The 23,840-nt window shown below is 42.5% G+C and overlaps 1 protein-coding gene across 3 annotated transcripts in view; it reads left to right on the top strand.

Annotated features, from left to right (window-relative positions):
- Positions 1–22,528, top strand: part of LOC135505178 (protein quaking-B-like) — a 40,246-nt gene extending 17,718 nt beyond the window's left edge. Inside the window, exons 2-8 of one of the 3 annotated variants that reach the window (XM_064924327.1) lie at positions 961–1,112; positions 5,889–6,005; positions 11,993–12,136; positions 14,501–14,588; positions 14,791–15,087; positions 15,781–15,855; positions 20,877–22,528. In XM_064924327.1, coding sequence (XP_064780399.1) covers positions 961–1,112; positions 5,889–6,005; positions 11,993–12,136; positions 14,501–14,588; positions 14,791–15,087; positions 15,781–15,855; positions 20,877–20,899 — 896 coding nt within the window. In that variant the 3' untranslated portion in view covers positions 20,900–22,528. Of the gene's footprint in view, positions 1–960; positions 1,113–5,888; positions 6,006–11,992; positions 12,137–14,500; positions 14,589–14,790; positions 15,088–15,505 lie in introns of all 3 variants that reach the window. The other 2 variants (XM_064924326.1, XM_064924328.1) reach the window with 2 other exon arrangements.
- The last annotated feature ends 1,312 nt before the right edge of the window (positions 22,529–23,840 follow it).

The following is a 23,840-nucleotide window of genomic DNA, read 5'->3' as shown; positions in this document are numbered from 1 at the left end:
CGCCATGCTCTACCAACTGAGCTACACTAGAACTTCCCACGACCTGGTTTATGAATCTAAAATGAGGTCCCGGCGAGGAAGATAAAAATGTTGCGCTGGTATGTTATTTTTTTACCTGGTTGGGCCACAAGCAAGCCGTTTCCACTGTAGTAATCGTGCAACCATGACACTATCAAATCTGCACTCCTTTCTTTAGGGCACTCGGAAACAACAGTACGGCACAGCCTCATCATTAAAACAATTATTATCTGGAATATATTTTTCCTAGTTGCACTGTGCCCCCAACAACAACTGCTCCCCTGGCGCCGATAATGTCTACGTCGATTAAGGCAGCCCCTCACACCTCTCTGATTCAGAGGCGTTGGGTTAAATGTGGAAGACACCTTTCGGTTGAATGCAGTTCAGTTGTGTAACTGACTAAGTAAGCATCCCCTTTCCCTCTCCCAAATTGGTCGCACTTTAGAGCCCTGTGTGTGTGTGTGTGCGTGTGTGTGTGTGTGTGTATGTGTGTAACCAGGTTTACGTGTGAGGTCAGGTGTGTTATTAGTGGTGTATAGCTGTTGTGAATATAGCTTTAGATAATTATAGTTTCAGTTATTATAACTATGTTCACACTTAGTTATCACTCAGCTTCCGTCAGGCCATAGTTATTTCACAGGGGTATGTGTGTGGTGTGTGTGTGTGTGCGTCTAGCCTAGCAGGTTATTATAGTGGTTGGCATGCCGTTAGTAATGCATCATGCAACAATATTGAAAGTCTGAGTCAGACAGCTTTAAACAAACACACACTGTCCCCGTCTTTATTTTGTAGTGCTTGACTTTATTAAGTTATTATCTGTTTCTCTCCCTCCCTCTTGCTCGCCCTCCTTCCCTCTCTTTCTTTCTCTCTCTCTCTCTTCCCTTCTCTCAATCTCTTTCTCTCTCTCCCAATCTCTCTTTGCCCTCTTTCTCCCTCCATCAGAGATAGGTAGAGTGCGCAAGGACATGTATAACGACTCAATGAATGGCGGTGTGGCTGCCGAGGGGCGGGACTCCGAGGAGCTGCCTGATGGGATTGGTCCAGTGGCTCAGCTGCAGGAGAAGCTCTACGTGCCCGTTAAAGAGTACCCCGACGTGAGTAGACAAACCTTTTTTCAACCGTTATAGATGTCTTTATGTCAGTGTCTAAATGAATAACAGAATATCTATCGCTTTCCATAACAGAAACGTCCAGCCCATTGGAGGGTAAGGTAAAGCCGATATGAGTAGAATGGGCTTGGAACCTTTAACCCTTGCAATTTCACTGGTATAATCATGAGTACACTCACAATGGCTGCCTGGTATTGTGATGCAATAATTTCCATGGTAAGGTATCATTTTTGTTCAAATGATGCTAACTGATGTGGCTCATGCAATGAATATATTTTCTGTAATGTCAGTTGTGTTGATTCAACAAATCACCACACAGATTGATGAGTACACTTCCTGATTTTACTTCCTGCTTTGCTCCTAGGTTGAAGATGTCAAAGATGTTAAGACAACCGCATTCTAATATCCCATAACTCTTTGCAACAATGGGATGGTAGTTAGTAACAGCTCTGGTCCCAGATTTTTGACAATGTTGTCTTGAGCTGTATATTTTTTTTCGACCTAACTTTGCTCCTTACCAGCTGCTCCAATTGTTGAAAAGAATTGTCTTAGCCATCGACATCTTCAATGTAGCTCTGCTCCTATAGGTATACTTGCAAGGGCCACAAGTCCAACCATTATGCCATCATTGACCTCTATTTCTATGGTAGAGCCATCACCATGTTGCTTACTCATGTCTGGTCCATCCAGATTGGTTAACATAGATGGGGGTAGCAGTAAAGGGTAAAGGGCTGCTTTCTAAGCTCCCGGCCCTTATAAAAGTGGGTTAGAATGTATGGCTGAGGACATCAGATAGGGGTGACGACCAACAAGCTCTCACAGTCTCACTGCAGAATTAGACGTTTATCCACGTTACTCCAATGTTAAAAGTCAAAGTTGCTCCAAACGTCAAATTTCAGAAGTGTTTTGATACCCTGGGTTGACCAGTTCTGCTCAGTAACATTCTTTTTCTCCAAAGTCAAATTTCAAATTTGCTACAAACTTCAATGACAGAAGCTTCTCTTCCTTCACATGATAAAATGACAGTATAACCGCGGTTAGTGCTATCCGGGATCATTGGGAAGTCCCAACCTTAACTTTTACAATGACCATTTTAAATTTCAACTTCAATGGGGTAACGTCTGAGATGGGACGTCCAAGGATCCCAAATAGCATGGACAGTGTAACCACTGGTAACAGACACATGCAAACACACAGAAGGACACACAAACCGATGGAACAGATGAGATCAGGGCTAAAAATACATTAGAATATCCCCTGTGTGTGTGTGTGCGCGCTCGCTTTAAAGGGGTTATTTTGGGAAGGAAGAGAATGCATTCACATCCGTATAAAAGTGTGGGGGTCAGAGAAACAAATAAAGACAGACACAACGGGTGTGGGAGAGGAGAGCGAGAAGAGAGGCAGCTGTCTTGTTAATCTCTCAGCTCCAGTGACAGATAAGGTTAAGAGAGTCTGGCCTCACCACCACCTGCCAAAACAAACAATGACCTATTCCTGACTCACACACTTTAAAGTGCGACAAAATATTTTCATGCATTTTATTTTGGGAGCACTGCAACTATGAAAAATATCTCCCAGATAATTGTTGTAATGATAAGGCTTCACTGTACAGTTTTGTTCCGTGTGCCTTAGAGGGAAAAAAGAGAATGCAGTCTCATTAGCGTCATAGTTGCGCCAGTACTATAATTATTGTTTGTTACTTTTGACTCCCCTTATATGTTCTACTGGAGCCACCTTACCGGCTTGTGCTAAACAGTTATGTTAGCTTACGAACGCGAGGACAGTTGTAGCTAATACACCCGCAGTGTTGCCAACTCCTCAGTAAGGAAAGTAGCTATTGGCTGTCCTAAAACTCGCTAGAAGTCGCTAAATGACGTCATCACCTAATTTGCATAATTGGCCATGTGCATGTAATTTGTGATGGACGCTGTAGGAGAGAGGAATAACGTCGTGGGAGAGACAAAAAGGGAGTAAAAAACACCCTAAATATGTTTAGAACTACAAATGAACTTTCTTTTGTCGATTCATGTTTTTTATGTCACTATTCCAACCCTCCCTCCTTCTTTATCCGGGTTTGGGACCGGCAAAAGTGACCCAAATGAGATACTCTGGTAGAGTTACTTTGTTTTTTATTTCATTTTTCATTTGGAGTTTTTTACATTTACATCTTGCCCTGAATGTAAGTCAGGGTGCATTTTTTTTTTTTTAACCTTTATTTAACCAGGCAAGTCAGTTAAGAACACATTCTTATTTTCAATGATGGCCTGGGAACAGTGGGTTAACTGCCTGTTCAGGGGCAGAATGACAGATTTGTACCTTGTCAGCTTCCGGTTGCTAGTCCAATGCTCTAACCACTAGGCTACCCTGCCGCCCCGCCCCCAATGAATTGCATGTGCAATTCATGCTCATTGAGAAGAGTACAATACGTGCTTTCACGTCAGAGTCTCCAATAACACCAGAAAAAGTAGCTAGATTTGTTGCTAGTCGCTTTTTTGAAAATGTGTCGCTAGAGAGGTCTGAATACTCCCAACTGTTGCCAAGTTACCAACCAGGTCCAGGAGTATTTCATGGCCAGGTCAACCGAGACCAAGTTACCAACCAGGTCCAGGAGTATTTCATGGCCAGGCCAACCGAGACCAAGTTACCAACCAGGTTCAGCAGTATTTCATGGCCAGGCCAACCGAGACCAAGTTACCAACCAGGTCCAGGAGTATTTAATGGCCAGGCCAACTGAGACCAAGTTACCAACCAGGTCTAGGAGTATTTCATAGCCAGGCCAACTGAGACCAAGTTACCAACCAGGCAAAATAAAATACAATTTGTGCTTCTTGTTCCGACCGTGCTGTAATATCTAACACGTAATCTAACACAACAACTACATCTATCACAACAACTACATTATTTTATTTATTTTATTTAACCTTTATTTAACCAGGAAGGGCTCATTGAGATTAAAATCTCTTTTTCGGCCTCCCGGGTGGCGCAGTGGTTAAGGTTTGTTGAAAAACTGGTAAAGTTGGCTTGAGTTTCGATATTCGCCAGACATTTGGTCCGTCAAACATCAAAAGCTCAGATTTCCCAAGGGTTAAGAGCGCTGTACTGCAGCGCCAGCTGTGCCACCAGAGACTCTGGGTTCGTAACCGGCCGTGACCGGGAGGTCCGTGGGGCGATGCACAATTGGCCTAGCGTCGTCTGGGTTAGGGAGGGTTTGGCGGGTAGGGATATCCTTGTCTCATCGTGCACCAGTGACTCCTGTGGCAGGCCGGGCGCAGTGCGCGCTAACCAAGGTTGCCAGGTGCACGGTGTTTCCTCTGACAGTGCGGCTGGCTTCCGGGTTGGATGCGCGCTGTGTTAAGAAGCAGGGTTGTGTATCAGAAGGATAATGACTTTCAACCTTTGTCTCTCCCGAGCCCGTACGGGAGTTGTAGCGATGAGACAAGATAGTAGCTACTAAAACAATTGGATACCACGAAATTGGGGAGAAAAAGGGGTAAAATAAAAAAATATATTTTTCAAGCGCGCCCTGGCCAAGATAGGCATCACCAAGTCAATACCAACAAATTACAGACAGACAACATGAAAAACTACAAGTAATCTAGTAAAAACCATTGAATTCACAGGAGTATAAAACAGCAAATTAAAAACATTGACAGGTCAGGGAATCAGCCTCAAAATCTTTCATCAGTGATTTAAAAACACCAATCGGGACAAGTTCTTCCAGTTTAAAAGTATTTTATAAGGCGTTCCAAGATGATGGCGCAGAGTACATGAAAGCCCTTTTACCAAATTCAGTTCGGACATTTGGAACAGTTAGCAGGATAAAGTCCAGCGAACGAAGAGAGAACCCACCACATTTCTGAACAATAAAAATGCACAAATAAAAAGGTAGTAAACCCAAAATGGCTTTGTAAATAAAAGTATACCAGTGACTGAGCCTATGAGTGACTAGAGAACGCCAGCCAACCCTGGTATACAAAGTGCAGTGGTGCGTAAGGGTTTTGCGGTTTAAAATAAATCTCAAAGTGCCATGGTAAAGGGTGTCAATTGATCTCAAACACTGAGTGGAAGCATTCATATATAAAATATCCCCATAGTCTAGTAAAGGCATAAATGTAGCTGATACTAGCCTCCTTCGGGCTTCAAAAGAAAAACAGGCCTTATTCCTAAAATAAAATCCCAAATTCATCTTCAATTGTTTTGGATGTTGTTAAATATGCCATTGAAAAGAGAGGCCGTCATCAATTAAAATTACAAGATATTTATATGAGGTTACAACCTCAATCTCCTTGCCCTGACAGGTAGTAATAGGTGAAATGTTCAGAGGTCTATTTCTTGCATTAGAAAACACCATTATTTTAGTTTTTGTCAGTATTGAGGATAAGCTTCATTTGACACAAGGTATGTTGAACAGTATAAAAAGCAGTTTGCATGTTCAGGAAAGATTTTGTAAGAGACGAGGCACAACAGTAAAGAACAGTATCATCAGCATAAAAATGTATACACACAAGTGTATAGGAATTAATAAGAATATGTACATATAAATATATGGATGACCGTCATAGGCTCAGGAGTATTGCATGGCCAGGCCAATTTAGACCCAAATTACCAACCAGGTCCAGGAGTTTTTCATGGAAAGACCAACTTAGACCAACTCCTGGCCCTTCTTCTTCTTAAAATGTCTCTCTCTCTCTCTGTCTATGTGTGTGTGTGTGTGTGTGTGTGTGTGTGTGTGTGTGTGTGTGTGTGTGTGTGTGTGTTTAGTTTAACTTTGTAGGTAGGATACTGGGTCCAAGGGGCCTAACAGCCAAACAGCTGGAGGCAGAGATGGGCTGTAAGATCATGGTACGAGGAAAAGGATCCATGAGAGACAAGAAGAAGGTATGTGTACACACACACAGACGCTCACACACAGACGCAAGCCCGAACACACAAACAAAAGCATGCACGCACACACACAGCATGTGTATTTCTTTTTGGTAGTCTAACGAGTCTAACGAGTGGAGTAGAGGTGAATAGAGCTGGGTCCGTATGTTTCTCTGCTGGTTTAGGTTCTCTGGTCAGCCTCACAGTGGAGAAGCTGAAGACAGGTGGAGCGCAGCCGCCATTCCATCCACCTCTCATGAGAATACACCCATTCCATCCACCTCTCATGAGAATACACCCATTCCATCCACCTCTCATGAGAATACACCCATTCCATCCACCTCTCATGAGAATACACCCATTCCATCCACCTCTCATGAGAATACACCCATTCCATCCACCTCTCATGAGAATACACCCATTCCATCCACCTCTCATGAGAATACACCCATTCCATCCACCTCTCATGAGAATACACCCATTCCATCCACCTCTCATGAGAATACACCCATTCCATCCACATCTCATGAGAATACACCCATTCCATCCACCTCTCATGAGAATACACCCATTCCATCCACCTCTCATGAGAATACACCCATTCCATCCACCTATCATGAGAATACACCCATTCCATCCACCTCTCATGAGAATACACCCATTCCATCCACCTCTCATGAGAATACACCCATTCCATCCACCTCTCATGAGAATACACCCATTCCATCCACCTCTCATGAGAATACACCCATTCCATCCACCTCTCATGAGAATACACCCATTCCATCCACCTCTCATGAGAATACACCCATTCCATCCACCTCTCATGAGAATACACCCATTCCATCCACCTCTCATGAGAATACACCCATTCCATCCACCTCTCATGAGAATACACCCATTCCATCCACCTCTCATGAGAATACACCCATTCCATCCACCTCTCATGAGAATACACCCATTCCATCCACCTCTCATGAGAATACACCCATTCCATCCACCTCTCATGAGAATACACCCATTCCATCCACCTCTCATGAGAATACACCCATTCCATCCACCTCTCATGAGAATACACCCATTCCATCCACCTCTCATGAGAATACACCCATTCCATCCACCTCTCATGAGAATACACCCATTCCATCCACCTCTCATGAGAATACACCCATTCCATCCACATCTCATGAGAATACACCCATTCCATACCTCAGAGAAACAAAGAGGGAGGGATGGAGAGATGTGGAAATTAGTTGAAAGAGTGGGTAGACATTAGAGATGAAACGGTATGGAAATGATATATCACGATTATAGTGACCAAAATGATCACAGTTATCAGTGTTATCAGTATTATCGCAGTATTGTTAATGTGCTGGAAATGTTCAAAAAGTACTGATACAGACTGAAATCATTTCACCAAGTTCTATCTTGAAAACCAACAAATAACAATAACATTAGCAGCACTATGCATTTTGTGCGCATAAACAAAGTAATAACATTGAAAATGGTACCATGTGGCCATGAGAGGTAAAAGTTTTAATGAACACAACCTTAAGTAAGCAAATCAAATGTGCATATAATAGCAACACAAGTAAAGCAATGTGCATGTAAGAACAATACAACCATATGTAAACACATCCAATGTGCATGTAACAACAATACAACCATATGTAAACACATCCAATGTGCATGTAAGAGCAATACAACCATATGTAAACACATCCAATGTGCATGTAACAACAATACAACCATATGTAAACACATCCAATGTGCATGTAAGAACAATACAACCATATGTAAACACATCCAATGTGCATGTAAGAACAATACAACCACATGTAAACACATCCAATGTGCATGTAAGAACAATACAACCATATGTAAACACATCCAATGTGCAGGTGTTGACATTAAAATAACAACACACCATATGTAAACAAATCAAAAATGAACAGCGCTGATTCTCTCCGTCATGAAGAAGCAAGGTGCTGCTGGCCTAACATCCTGTATGTATGCATCTTTGTTCACATGAGATTGAAATGTAAAAATGGCATTATATTTACTTTGTCCGGTTTAAGTAGTGATCTGCGAGGGGAGGCAATGTGCCCGCTGGCACTGAACACTCTCTCTGATGGCACTCTGGTTGCTGGGATGCGCAAAAGCTTCCTGGCAACCCTGGCAACGTGAGGCAGCTCTGATGCAGGGCCCCTCCACCAGACCAGTGGATCCTCTTCTGCTGGAATGGGAGGCAGAGACAGGTAGATCTTGATCTCTTCTTTCACTCTGTCTTCTGGGGTGGTCGGAATCTGACCCTCTTTACCTCAAGGCAGCAGAGAGGTGATCTTCCTCAACAACCCAGCCAGGCCTTTCCCCTCCGATGCCGCTGTGGGGGTGTTGGTGGTGGAGGTGCTGCTGGTGCTTTGTGGTTCTTCCCTGACTTGTGCAGCTGCCAGCTTCAAGGCCTCCTGGACACAGCTGTCAGTGTCAACTTTGGCAGCCTCAGGCTCATCTACAAAGCTCCTTTTTGAAGCGGGGGTCAATGAAACAAGCCATGTGCATGACTCTCTTTGCATCTGTTGTTAAGGTCTTCTCTCATCTCCCTGGTCAGGGATGACTCCATATCCTTTCCCTCTCCTTGGTCAGGGTTGGCTCCGTATCCTTTTCCACCAGAATATCACAGGTGATGTGGTCCAGGACAGGCTTTATGGCTGACAGTGTCACTCATGTCTCTGAGGCAAGTGCATCTGTAAACTGGCTCAGAGGTCCAAGTAGCTGGCACAGTTGCTCCATGACACTTATGTCGGCATCCTTGGGCATCAGATGCCATGTTCCTCTTTCTCCAGCCAGTGTCGCACAGACCGGCTGCTGTTGGCTGAGGAAACGCTCAAGCATCTTGTGTGTAGATCCCCATTGGGTTACCACATCATGGATCAGAGCTTTCTGTGGCATGTTTCTCCTTCTCTTCCAGCTCCGTGAGAAGCCTTGGACCAGATGACGCAGGCCTTGACTGAGTCTTTGAGATGGCCAGGTTCAAATGATGGCCAAAGCACCCAAGCCACAGAACTGGGAACTCTTCAAAAGCCTTGGTCATGTTTGTTGCGTTGTCTGTGGTTACGCAGACCATGTCTTTCTTGTTGACCCCGCCCACTCTTCCAGCATATTCTCCAAAAACTGTCTGATGTTGTGAGCCGAGTGGTCTTCTGGGAAGAACTGTGTTTCCAGGCAGTTTGATTCCAGTTGCCAGTCTGGGGTGAGGTAATGGATAGTGAAGCTGATGTAGGGTTGACCACCCCCACTTCCACTGGTCCAGAGGTCAGCAGTTGCAGCATACCATGTGCCTTGAGCCAAACTTTTTCCAACATCAGCTTTAACCTAGTTGTACAGGTTTGGGATTTCAGTCATGGAAAAGAATGTTTGTGATGCCACTTTGTAGTGAGTCACGGCAACCTTCATCAGCCTCAGAAAGCCAGGCCTCTCAACAATGTGAAATGGCATCATGTCCTTTGCAATGTAATATGAAAGGGCTACAATGAGGTCTTGAGTATGTTTAGATGTGGGTGCATAAGCAGCCTGTCTTTTAAATGGTTGCTGGAGGGTCTGTGTTACAGCTGTAGATGAGGAGGGACCAGTAGCATCACTGGGTTTGCCTGCTTCACGTCCATCTCTGTAAACAACAAGGGAACAACAAATGTATTATTATTATTATTACATTATAATTATTATTATTCACACACACACAGTCTATCTGCTGTGTTGCATTTGAGCATGTGCTATGACCCCATGCACAATTTACATAAATACAAATGAGTCTTAAGACAGCGATAGTAATTGCAATGAGCCCAACAATTGACATAAATACAGGAGTCTTGTATAGCAGTCTTGTATAGCAGTCTTGTATAGGAGTCTGGTAGAGGAGTCTGGTAGAGGAGTCTGGTAGAGGAGTCTGGTAGAGGTGTCTGGTATAGGAGTCTGGTAGAGGAGTCTGGTAGAGGAGTCTGGTAGAGGAGTCTGGTAGAGGAGTCTGGTGTAGGAGTCTGGTAGAGGAGTCTGGTAGAGGAGTCTGGTAGAGGAGTCTGGTACAGGAGTCTGGTAGAGGAGTCTGGTAGAGGAGTCTGGTAGAGGTGTCTGGTAGAGGAGTCTGGTAGAGGAGTCTGGTAGAGGAGTCTGGTAGAGGAGTCTGGTAGAGGTATCTGGTAGAGGAGTCTGGTAGAGGAGTCTGGTAGAGGAGTCTGGTAGAGGAGTCTGGTAGAGGTGTCTGGTAGAGGAGTCTGGTAGAGGAGTCTGGTAGAGGAGTCTGGTAGAGGAGTCTGGTAGAGGAGTCTGGTAGAGGTATCTGGTAGAGGAGTCTGGTAGAGGAGTCTGGTAGAGGAGTCTGGTAGAGGAGTCTGGTAGAGGAGTCTGGTATAGGAGTCTGGTAGAGGAGTCTGGTGGAGGAGTCTGGTAGAGGAATCTATAGTGTTTCTCCTGTTGAAACACTTTTACAACCAAGTCGACGACTGCCTGATTTTAAATGAACGAAAATATGTTGGTTGGGTGACTAAACTACAGAACCTTGTTATCGTGTTTAATGGACAAATAGTCTGCAGACACATGATGCATACAGCAGCAGAACAACGTGTCGTGTTCACACAAAACAAAACCCAAGCTGCGCCTGCGTCGGACTGTTGCTAACTTTGGTTGATGCTGGACAGTATTTACCGTGAGTGGTAATCAAACACAGTTTTAATGATGATTCAAATTTGAAACGGGTAATACCGTGGTTTATCGTGAAACCGACTAAACGTTTCATCCCTGGTAGACATTCTGACCTTCATGAGGGGGATTATTCAATTAAATGGCTACACTGTAAAAACAAATGTTTAGGATCTGAACACATAACTAAACGCTCTTCTGTAGCACGTTTTAAACACCTCAAGGCATTTAGAATGTCAATGAAACTGCATCACAGTGTTTATATTGTCAACACCAGAACGTGTTTAATCCTTGTAACACGTTTTAAACACATGAACACATTTATTCAGCACAAGATGTTCAGGTTTTAAACGCTAAACACGGTGTGAAGCCGTAATTTCCGATTTCCCAGCATGCCTTTCGAGTGAATGTGAGAGATACCCACTAATGACTGTGCTTGTTAGTGACAGAGACATGGTTCTTGTGTTCAATTACATATTTTCTTGAAGCCTTCACTAAGTGAATGTGTTTGAATTAAAACTAAACCCTTTATGACCTCATATTATACATGTCATAAGGCCTTTCGTTATGGCCTCGTTATCCTTGACATTTTGGTCTGAAAATAATGGGCCACATCAGACCTGCAATTAACAGTACGCTGGTTTGTGAAGTGATTAGTAATTCCTATCGGAATCCAGCCGGAGGGAAGATATCCAACAATTTGAATATTTGATCACAAACAAGAAAAAAAATCAACCTGAAACAATGGACGCTGGGAAATATGATAATGAGGCCACTACCGCGTCTGTTTCACTCTGAGAGACTTCAAGGAAAGGAACTCTACACAGTCGAGTAACAAGAGCACTCGACGATTTGAAAATAATTATTGAATCAAATGTCCTGTTCAGTTATAGGTAGGTAAGGTGACAGACATTCTTAACACTGATCTGAATAAAAGGCATACATTTTGTTTAGGACCACAGGACAGTAGGAAAGTAAACGCTATTGTTTAAAATCTGAACACTTAGGAGATGTAGGTGTTCTCCTGGTTGGAACCCGACAGGAAAAAGATGACTATCATGTTTAATCTAGCCTCAATGACAAATCTAAATACCTAATGGTTAAGTTTTAAACACTGACATTTAGTTTATGAGTGTGTCACATGTTTCTGGTCTTACAGTGTACCGTGTCATTACAGAACTGAAGCCAATGTAAACAGTCTTCTGGGAAACGTAAACATGTTTTATGGATGAAGGAAGATGCTCACATATACACACTCAAACACAAATACACACACACACCATAATATTATTGTTTTGTATGTGTATCAGGAAGAGCTGAACAGAGGGAAACCTAACTGGGAACACCTAAGTGAGGAACTTCATGTTCTCATCACAGTGGAAGACTCACACAACAGAGCTCAGATCAAACTACAAAGAGCTACCGCAGAGGTCAAGAAACTACTCGTACCAGCTGTGAGTACCAAGAGTTTCATGATATAATTGTGTGTGTGTGTGTGTGTGTGTGTGTGTGTGTGTGTGTGTGTGTGTGTGTGTGTGTGTGTGTGTGTGTGTGTGTGTGTGTGTGTGTGTGTGTGTGTGTGTGTGTGTGTGTTGGGAGTTGGGTAATTCGCCAGGCAGCATGTATAAAGGCGTAACCATGGTAATGCATGTGAAATTAGGGGATGAATGGAGAGACTGTTCACACTTTCTCTTCTCTCTATCACTCCTTTCACTCCTCACACTTAATGAATTCCCTCTCTCTCTCTCTCTCTCTCTCTCTCTCTATTTTCTCACATCAACTCTTCCCATGTGTCCTCAACATTTCTCCCATTCTCTTAGCCTCCTACCCTCTCCCCACACCTCACACAGACGCATTATTGCTAACAATGTTGCTCTACTGAAATTCAACTTTGAATAGAGTAGTTATGAACCCTCAAACGAACTCTCAGATCACACTGCATTGATTTACAGTAATATAACTAATGTCCCCTGTGAACTTATTCTGTCCCGCCCCTGTCTCTTAAATTGTCCAATCAGGGTGCAGCATCAACACCAGAGAGGTTATAATGATACATGTTAAAGGTCCATTGCAGCCGTTTTTATCTCAATATCAAATTATTTCTGGGTGACAATTAAGTACCTTAATGTGATTGTTTTAACATTAGAATAGTAAAACATTTACAAAAATAGCTTCTTAGGAAAGAGCCATTTCTCAAACAAGAGTTTTGCAGGGGAAACTTATAACTAACTGTTATTGGCTGAGAGGTTTTTCGGTCAAACTAATTTACTGCATGGAAGGTCATGGAAGGTCATGGAAGGCCAAAACTCCATCCCACCAAAACAGGCTGAAATTTCAGGTGGTCTTTTCAAGCAGCTCTTACACTAAAAATGTTTATCATTATGTCATTGACATCATTTAAGTCAATTGGAGGTGTACTAGTGGATGTATTTCAATGCCTACCTTCAAACTCAGTGCCTCTTTGCTTGACATCATGAAAAAATCCAAAGAAACCAGCCAAGACCTCAGCAAAAAAAATTGTAGACCTCCACAAGTCTGGTTCATCCTTGCGAGCAATTTCCAAACGCCTGAAGGTACCACATTCACCTGTACAAACAATAGTACGCAAGTATAAACACCGTGGGACCACGCAGCCATCATACCGCTCAGAAAGGAGACGCGTTCTGTCTCCTAGAGATGAATGTACTTTGGTGCGAAAAGTGCAAATCAATCCCAGAACAACAGCAAAGGACCTTGTGAAGATGCTGGAGGAAACCGGTACAAAAGTATCTATATCCACAGTAAAACGAGTCCTATCAGCAAGGAAGAAGCCACTGCTCCAAAACCGCCATAAAAAAGCCAGACTACGTTTTGCAACTGCACATGGGGACAAAGATCATACTTTTTGGAGAAATGTCCTCTGGTCTGATGAAACAGAAATAGAACTGTTTGGCCATAATGATCATTGTTATGTTTGGAGGAAAAAGGGGGAGGCTTGCAAGCCGAGAACACCATCCCATCCGTGAAGCATGGGGGTGGCAGCATCATGTTGTGGGGGTGCTTTGCTGCAAGAGGGACTGGTGCACTTCACAAAATAGATGGCATCATGAGGAAGGAAAATTATGTGGATATATTGAAGCAACATTTCAAGACATCAGTCAGGAAGTTAAAGCTTGGTGGCAAATGGGTCTTCCAAATGGACAATGACCCCAAGCATACTTCCAAAGTTGTGGCAAAATGGCTTAAGGAAAACAAGGTCAAGGTATTGGAGTGGCCATCACAAAGCCCTGACCTCAATCCCATCAAACATTTGTGGGCAGAACTGAAAAAGCGTGTGTGTGCGAGGAGGCCTAAAAACCTGACTCAGTTACACCAGCTCTGTCAGGAGACATGGGCCAAAATTCAAAATTCACCCAACTTATTGTGGGAAGCTTATGGAAGGCTCCCCAAAACGTTTGACTCAAGTTAAACAATTTAAAGACAATGCTACTAAATACTAATTGAGTGTATGTAAACAGGGAATGTGATGAAAGAAATAAAAGCTGAAATAAATCATTCTCTCTACTGCTATTCTGACATTTCACATTATTAAAATAAAGTGGTGATCCTAACTGACGTAAAACAGGGAATTTCTACTAGGATTAAATGTCAGGAATTGAAAAACTGAGTTTAAATGTATTTGGCTATGGTGTATGTAAACTTCCAACTTCAACTGTATCTGTTAGTTTAACCAGACCTAGCTGTACATCCCTCACAATCTGTTGGCCAGAGCGTAGCGTAATCCAACCTTCAACCAACTGTGTGTGTGTGTGTGTGTGTCTGTGTCTGTGTGTGTGTAGGCTGATGGAGAGGACAGTCTAAAAAAGATGCAGCTAATGGAGCTCGCCATTCTCAACGGAACCTACAGAGACGCCAACATCAAGCAACGTAAGGATGACATCATCATGAAGCGCCTTTCCTGAAACTGACTTTTTAAGGGAGGTGTTTTTTTCATCTAGTAATGGATTGTCTATTTGTTCTTTCTCTCGGTCTCTCTCTCTCTCTCTCTATGTTTCTGTGGGTGTGTGTCTGTGGGTGTGGCTGTGTCTGTGGGTGTGTCTGTGTGTGTATGGGTGCATGATGTGTGTAGCCACTATGGCCTTCTCCCTAGCCTCCTCTCAGCAGCCTCGGCTCATCTCCAGCCCCTCCCCTGTCATGCAGCAGGCAATGCGGAGCCCCGCCCCTGGTCAACAGCCCAACCTCATGCCGCACCTCATTCGTCAGATCCAGAGTCAGCAGGCCCTCATGCAAGGAGCCAATCAGCACGCAGCACTGATGCAGCAATCACCTGAATCAGGAGGGTTCTTCTACGCTCCCTACGAATATTCCCCCTACACCCTAACCCCATCTATACTAGAATACCCCATGGACACTACTGGTGTACTAGGTAAACACAGATACACTGATTCACTGATACAGACAGACAATTATAGCATGAAACTCTCGGTACTCACAGCTGGTACGAGCAGTTTCTTGACCTCTGCGGTAGATCTTTGTAGTTTGATCTGAGCTCTGTTGTGTGAGTCTTCCACTGTGATGAGAACATGAAGTTCTTCACTTAGGTGTTCCCAGTTAGGTTTCCCTCTGTTCAGCACACACACACACACACATACACATACACATACACACACACACACACACACACACACACACACACACACACACACACACACACACACACACACACACACACACACACACACACACACACACACACACACACACACACACACACAGAGAGATCAAGTTGATTTGGGCATGAGGGTTGTGTTGTGACCTTGTTCTATTTCTCTCTCTGTCTCCAGGTATGGCTTTCCAAACCAAAGGCTGAGAGATGAACTCTCTCCTACACATGGACGTCTCACACACGCACACATACACACACAAACACATACACACAAACACACATACACACACACACACACACACACACACACTGGACAGGCTTATCTGAAATGGGCCTCTTGTCTTCTTAATGATTCTGTTACTGTTTGATGATGTCACTGTTTGATGATGTCACTGTTTGATGGTGTCACTGTTAACCTCCTGTGTTTTGGTGATGTGGTTGCGCGGTGAGCAGGAGCGATGACGGCTCAGGTGCAACGCCACAATATGAGAGCCCATCCTTACCAAAGAGTAGTGAACACCGACAGAGGTCAGTTAGATCACCAGACTGAGTGGGAATACGCATTCGTGAGTGGTTTTGATTGTGTTTGCTCGACAGTGTGTGTGTGTGTGTCCGTCAGTTGACCTATGTGTGCCGCCCGCTAAGAGAGGAATGAGACCAGAATGTGAGAGGAAAGTCAAACAGTGGGGCTGTGTGTAAATGTCTAACAACAGTCTGTTGTCCCCTGCTTTTAGAATGGACCTTTCCTCCATCTGACTGTGACCTTGTGATTCTCAGAGTTCTGAGAGCTCTCTTTACATATTATGTTTCTCACTCTCTTTCTCACTGTCTCTCCTCTCTACTCTTTCTCTCCTCTCCCCTCTCCCCTCTCTCTCTGTCCTTCTCTCTCTGTCCTCTCCTCTCTCTGTCTCTCCTCTCTACTCTTTCTCTCCTCTTCCCTCTCTCTCTGTCCTTCTCTCTCTGTCCTCTCCTCTCTCCCCTCTCCCTCTCTCCCCCCACCTTTATATATATATACACACACACACACACAGTTCAAGACGGAAGTTTACATACACCTTAGCCAAATAGATTTAAACTCAGTTTTTCACAATTCCTGACATTTAATCCTAGAAAAAAATCCCTGTTTTAGGTCAGTTAGGATCACCACTTTATTTTAAGAATGTGAAATGTCAGAATAATAGTAGAGAGAATGATTTATTTCAGCTTTTATTTCTTTCATCACATTCCCTGTTTACATACACCCAATTAGTATTTAGTAACATTGCCTTTACATTGTTTTACTTGGGTGAATTTTAGCCCATTCCTCCTGACATTCCTGACATTTCTCCTGAGCCAGGTTTTTAACCCTCCTTGCTCGCACACGCTTTTTCAGTTCTGCCCACAAATTTTCTATAGGATTGAGGTCAGGGCATTGTGAAGGCCACTCCAATACCTTGACTTTGTTGTCCTTAAGCCATTTTGCCACAACTTTGGAAATATGCTTAGGGTCATTGTCCATTTGGAAGACCCATTTGCGACCAAGCTTTAACTTCCTGACAGATGTCTTGAGATGTTCCTACAATATATCCACATAATTTCCCCCATCATGATGCCATCTATTTTGTGAAGTGCACCAGTCCCTTCTGCAGCAAAGCACCCCCACAACATGTTGCCACCCCAGTGCTTCACGGTTGGGATGATATTCTTCGGCTTGCAAGCCTCCCCCTTTTTCCTCCAAATATAACGATGGTCATTATGGCCAAACAGTTATATTTTTGTTTCATCAGACCAGAGGACATTTCTCCAAAAAGTACGATCTTTGTCCCCATGTGCAGTTGCAAACCAAAAGTCTGGCTTTTTTATGGTGGTTGTGGCGCAGTGGCTTCTTCCTTGCTGAGCGGCCGTTCAGGTTATGTCGATATAGGACTTGTTTTACTGTGGATATAGATACTTTGGTACCTGTTTCCTCCAGCATCTTCACAAGGTCCTTTGCTGTTGTTCTGGGATTGATTTGCACTTTTTCGCACCAAAGTACGTTCATCTCTAGGAGACAGAACGCGTCTTCTTCCTCCTTCCCTCTATTGTTTGTACAGGTGAATGTGGTACCTTCAGGCGTTTGGAAATTGCTGATTGGCTGATTTCTTTTGATTTTCCCAAGCAAATAGGCACTGAGTTTGAAGGTAGGCCTCCAATGTACACCTCCAATTGACTCAAATTATGTCAATTAGCCTATCAGAAGCTTCTAAAGCCATGACATAATTTTCTGGAATTTTCCAAGCTGTTTAAAGGCACAGTCAACTTAGTGTATGTAAAATTCTGACCCTCTGGAATTGTGATACAGTGAATTATAAGTGAAATAATCTGTCTGTAAACAATTGTTGGAAAAATTACTTGTTTCATACACAAAGTAGATGTCCTAACCGACTTGCCAAAACTATAGTTTGTTAACAAGAAATTTGTGAAGTGGTTGAAAAACAAGTTTTAATGACTCTAACCTAAGTGTATGTAAACTTGCAACTTCAACTGTATATACATACATACATACATACATACATACATACATACATACATACATACATACATACATACATACATACATACATACATACATACATACATACATACATACATACATACATACATACATACAGAACCAGTCAAAAGTTTGGACACACCTACTCATTCAAGGGTTTTTCTTTATTTGTACTATTTTCTACATTGTAGAATAATAGTGAAGACATCACAACTATGAAATAACACATATGGAATCATGTAGTTAGAAAAAATTGTTAAACAAATACAAATATATTTGAGATTTCTCAAAATAGACACCCTTTGCCTTGATGACAGCTTTGCACACTCTTGGCATTCTCTCAACCTGCTTCATGAGGAATGCTTTTCCAACAGTCTTGAAGGAGTTCCCACATATGCTGAGTACTTGTTGGCTGCTTTTCCCTCACTCTGTCCAACTCATACCAATCCATTTCAGTTGGGTTAGGACCATCACTCTTCTTCTTGGTCAAATAACCCTTACACAGAATGGAGGTGTGTTTTGAGTCATTGTCCTGTTGAAAAACAAATGATAGTCCCACGAAGCTCAAACCAGATGGGATGGTGAATGCTGTGATAGCCATACTGGTTAAGTGTGCATTGAATTCTAAATAAATAACAGACAGTGTCACCAGAAAAGCACCATCACACCACCTCCTCCTCCATGCTTCATGGTGGGAACCACACATGCAGAGATCATCCATTCACTTACTCTGCATCTCACAAAGACAGTGGTTGGAACCAAAAATCTTAAATTTGGATTAATCAGACCAAAGGACAGATTTCCACCAACTAATGTACATTGCTCGTGTTTTGTGGCTCAAGCAAGTCTCTTCTTATTATTGGTGTCCTTTAGTAGTGGTTTCTTTGCAGAAATTTGACCGTGAAGGCCTGATTCACGCAGTCTCCTCTGAACAGTTGAGGTTGGGATGTGTCTATTACTTGAACTCTGTGAAGCATTTATTTGGGCTGCAATCTGAAGTGCAGTTAACTCTAATGAACTTATCCTTTGCAGCAGAGGTAACTCTGGGTCTTCCTTTCCTTTGTCGGTCCTCATAAGAGCCAGTTTCATCATAGCTCTGGATGGTTTTGCCTACTGCACTTGAGGAAATGTTCAAAGTTCTTGAAATGTTCCAGATTGACTGACCTTCATGTCTTAAAGTCATGATGCACTGTCATTTCTCTTTGCTTATATGGACTTGGTCTTGGTCTTGGTCAAACGCATTAAGAAGGAAAGAAATTCCACAAATGTAATTTTAACAAGGCACACCTGTTAATTTAAATGCATTCCAGGTGGCTACCTCATGAAGCTGGTTGAGAGAATGCCAAGAGTGTGCAAAGCTGTCATCAAGGCAAATGGTGGCTACTTTGAAGAATCTCCAATATAACATATATTTTAATTTGTTGAACACTTTTTTAGCTACTACATGATTCCATATGTGTTATTTCCAAGTTTTGATGTCTTTACTATTATTATACAATGTAGAAAATAGTACAAATAAAGAAAAACCCTTGAATGAGGTGTGTCCCTTGCTTCCTCTCTCTCTCTTTCACTACTGTTCAACCTTAGAGACAAGTAGTCATCTCTTTTTATATTGTCTTAAATTACACCATTCCTTTCATTTGATTTTGTCTTTTATTTATTGATGTGGTTTTATAATGATTGTTTTGTGGATCTCATGGATCAGAGACATACAGTACTTGAAGCTGAAATAGCCACCTCATAGCCGTACTCCATATGATCCTACACTGTGTAGCATATGACCCTATATTTCAAAACGACTACTGAAATCTCTATTAGGAGATTTCCGTAGTGTGTGTGTGTAAAGTAAGCAAAACTGGACCTTCGGGGTCGGGATGGGTTTACATGAGAGTTTAGATAGACATTCCGTTGTCATCTCATTGTGCGCAGCCTGTTCTTTTTTAGATAATTGTCATTTTTTGCTCATGTGCTTTCCAAAAATAAATGGATGTTTTCTAGAGAGTTTAGACTGTAGACTTGAAGCTCTAATTCATATTTATGATGCAAACGGTTCAAGGGTTGTTTCGGGTATGACTTTGTGTGTTAAAGTGATGTTGGTTTATTCTTGGTGTCACTTTGGCAACAGTAGGACTAGTTTAACTGGTGTACATAGAGAACCAAAGATTGAGATTAAAAAATAATAATAATCTGAAAACCAATGTAAATTATTATAATTTGAAAATATCTGTTAAAAATATCTGTTCTTAATTCCTTCTAAAAAACCACATCTCTTAGCATGTCTTGGCTCTCTGTTAACAGCAGGCCTCGTTTCTTCTCTAATGCTTAACAGCAGTCTGGAAATCATCACCAGATCATTTTTAATCAATTAATTGGTCATCATTGCATTCAGTCTTTTCTGTGAAGACACCATAACGTTACACCATGACTACTGCTAACCACTGCTGAACCCAACCTCAGGGACCTAGTGGTCATTTCACATGTCTGTCCATCAAGGCATTGATTTCACATCATCTAGTCCATCAAGGCATTGATGATTAGAACTAGATTATGTGAGACCACTTGTGGTCCACACAAGTCGACTGGGTTGAGAAACACACTGGGTGAGTCAGAGCAGCCGTAGACGTCAGTGATACTGTCACACCCTCACAAGAAACCATACCCTCTGCTCTCTCCATGGTTTCTCAGTCTGTAATGCAGCCTCACTGTAACGGTGTTCAAACCTTCTACAAAGGCTCTTTTACGATGCCTTCATTAGCAGTACATAAGCATTCATAAGTACCTATGTCAGCAGTCACTGGCTGGCATCTCACATCGTGTCACTTCATGCAGATGCCAGACCTTATGTCAACCTGCGGCTACTGACTTGTAACTGTCAATGTAGTGAAGGTGTTGTGTGTTTGTGTGACTGGAGTAGATCTTTCATGTGGACATCTTGACACCACTAGCTGACACTAATCTCTTTCTATCTTTTTCTGTGTGTCTTTTTTATGTTCTCATTTCTTTGTGTATGTCCGTCTGTCTCCTAACCCCCCCCCAGCTGCCACGGCAACTAATCCCTGACCTCTGCCCACTGATGACCCACCCGTCTCCGCCCGTGCCTCGCTCGTTGCCATGCTCTGGACAGCAGCCACGCCCCTCCCCCAGAGTCACCTCTGCCTAACCAACCAGAGACCAGCGGCCATGGTAACGACCCTTCAGGATCCAATCAGGACCCAGTCACCAGCCACACCCACCCAAACACTACACTATCAAGCCATGTGCCCCTTTTAAAGGAAACCCCCCAGCCAAACCACCCAACCACAACCCCTTTAACCAAATCTCCCCAATCTGCACTGGTCAGATAACCTGGCTCTATTCCTTGCCCTGCACTGAGTCGATGTGGAGCTATAATATTATAATAATTCAATAATCCAAATAATAACAGTCATATGTGTGATCATAATTATACTTGTCGAGCACACTGACCCTCCACGGCCACTAGTCTGACTGTCCCTGTTCTCAAAACGTCACTGTCACACAAAACGTTACTTAGATCGGGTTTACCAAGTCACACCAGTTTCACACGATGTCCTCTCTAAGACTAGAGTCTCGACTGTTGCACCACGCCTGCCTTTCGACAGTGAGCTGAGCCTATGTAATGTGTAAGATCTAAGCTCTCCAGGTATAGTCTCAACCACAACGTCACAGTATTATAGAAATGCAGAGAACCAAGTGCCTTGTAGTTATTTAAATAGATCTGTTACAGACCAGCCTTTCTAACCTCCATGAAAGAGGAATAACCTGACGCCATCTTTTCTATCTCTCAACACAGTGAAAGAGATGTGTATTTTACAGAAACCATCTCAATGTTGTGATTTAACATAAACCCACATGTCTTCTGGGTTTAGAGTGAAGTGCCAAAGGGTTGGTTCCTTCCGTCTGTGCAGTAGGACCTTCTCAGAACAGTATTAATGTTGTGTGTTTATTTTATTTTGGGGAGTGGTGTTTATGTATTTGTGTGTGTGTGTGTGTGTGTGTGTGTGTGTGTGTGTGTGTGTGTGTGTGTGTGTGTGTGTGTGTGTGTGTGTGTGTGTGTGTGTGTGTGTGTGTGTGTGTGTGTGTGTGTGTGTGTGTGTGTGTGTCTGCCTTTGAGAACACACTCTATCATATAGTGTTGTGTTATTAGATGTGTGTGTGTGTGTTACATATTTGAGTCCCTAACTAGCCTCTTGCCAAGCGGTTGTTTTTACTCCACACAAACCGTCTCCTTCAAGACAAAACATGGACAATACTGTACAACATCTGTAACATCTGTTTTATAATGCCATTTTATATTATATTTTTATGTGAGAAATAACATTAAATTATGTTTTCAGATAAGAACAGTATACCTTACTATGAATATATTTTTTCATTCAGTTTAAGAGCTAATATTGCCTCCAACCAATGTGCCATTCACAAAGTGTCCGGAGTGTTTTTAAAGTCCTGATATACTGAAAACCTTCAAATGTTCTGGAAGATTCTTGTTTTTCAAGTTAACCTCAGTGTTGCTTACCTTCGGTAACTTCTGTGTGTAAAGGAGGATTAACTCTGTAGTACTGAATATTAATCTACTCTTTGTACTAACTGACCCGTCCTGTACTGTTAACCTCTTTACTCATATCTGTCTCTGCTTTGGTTTCTTTTCAAATATAAACTGTGTGAATCAGATCATTAAAAAGTGTTGTTAATGTTTAACGTTTTAAAAGCTGATAAAAATAATAATAATAACTCTTTGTACTGGAAACGATAACAGATTATTAAACTGGTAGTTTAAAAAAAAAACTAACAAACTTTGTCACTTTTTCTCTGTAGCATCTAAAGTTTCCTCAGAGCTTCCTTTCTGCGTACTAATCTTAGACACACTGCAGATACTATTGGAATACACTTATATACTTTAGAAAGAAAGTAGGCCAGACATACTTGTTCCCCCTCCTTCCCCCTCATCTCTCTGGCTCTCTCCCACTCAAACAGCTAGACAGATTTTAAAAAGGAGATTCCAAGGTGATGGGCAATCTGAAGCAAATCGATTGTGCAACCTAACCTCACTCACTCACACACCTACCTACCCACACACAAACATGCAAACACATCTGCTGAGCGAACTATACTGGAACACTGTGGCTCTCCCTAACGTATAGTATCTCTCTCATTCCACGGTTAATTACAGCCATGTGTCATATTTTAACTGTTGTACATTCTGTCTCGAAGACTGCACCCAAGCACACATACAGTATATAGACCTATAAAATATTTATTTGACAGAGCTGTCAGTGGGTTGTTCTCTCCCTGCCCTTCCTGCACCCTCTCTGGGTGTAATTGAGGTAATTGAGCCCCAGGCTTGGCTCTGGGCCTGTGTTCCGGATACAGCCCCTGCAGCTGTTGGGGGAGAAGGAGTATGATCTGGCAACCCGCTGGACTAGAGTGTGGGAGCAAGAACATCAATATGACATTCCTATGGAAGGAGAGTGGGCTAAAAGAGAGAGATTGAGAATGAGTGCGAGGGAGAAGAAGAAATGCCAAGGAAGAGAAGATAAAAGGTTTGCCTTTCCCCATTTGCTCCCTTTTCCTACTGCGTCATTCTCCCATTTGGGGTTTGAGGCAGATGCACCTGTCAGAAACATCTAGAACAGTGTGTGTGTGTGTGTGCTCTCGATTTTGGCTGTTCCTGTTTTGTCTAGTTTTATGATGTTCAGTCCAGGATCCAGTGGTGGAAAATGTACCTTAATAGAAAATTACTCAAGTGAAAGTAACCCAGTAAAATACTACTTGAGTAAAAGTCAAAGTATTTTGTTTTAAATATACTTAAGTATCAAAAGTAAATGTAATTGCTAAAATATACTTGGGTATCAAAAGTAAAAGTATAAATCGATTCAAATTCCTTATATTAAGCAAACCTGGATAGCCAGGGGCACACCTACACTCAGACGTCATTTACAAACGAAGCATTTATGTTTAGTTAGTCAGCCCGATCCGAGGCAGT

This window comes from Oncorhynchus masou, chromosome 18 (assembly GCF_036934945.1).
Source record: "Oncorhynchus masou masou isolate Uvic2021 chromosome 18, UVic_Omas_1.1, whole genome shotgun sequence".
Lineage (NCBI taxonomy): Eukaryota > Metazoa > Chordata > Actinopteri > Salmoniformes > Salmonidae > Oncorhynchus > Oncorhynchus masou.
This window is presented reverse-complemented; position numbering and strand designations above follow the sequence as displayed.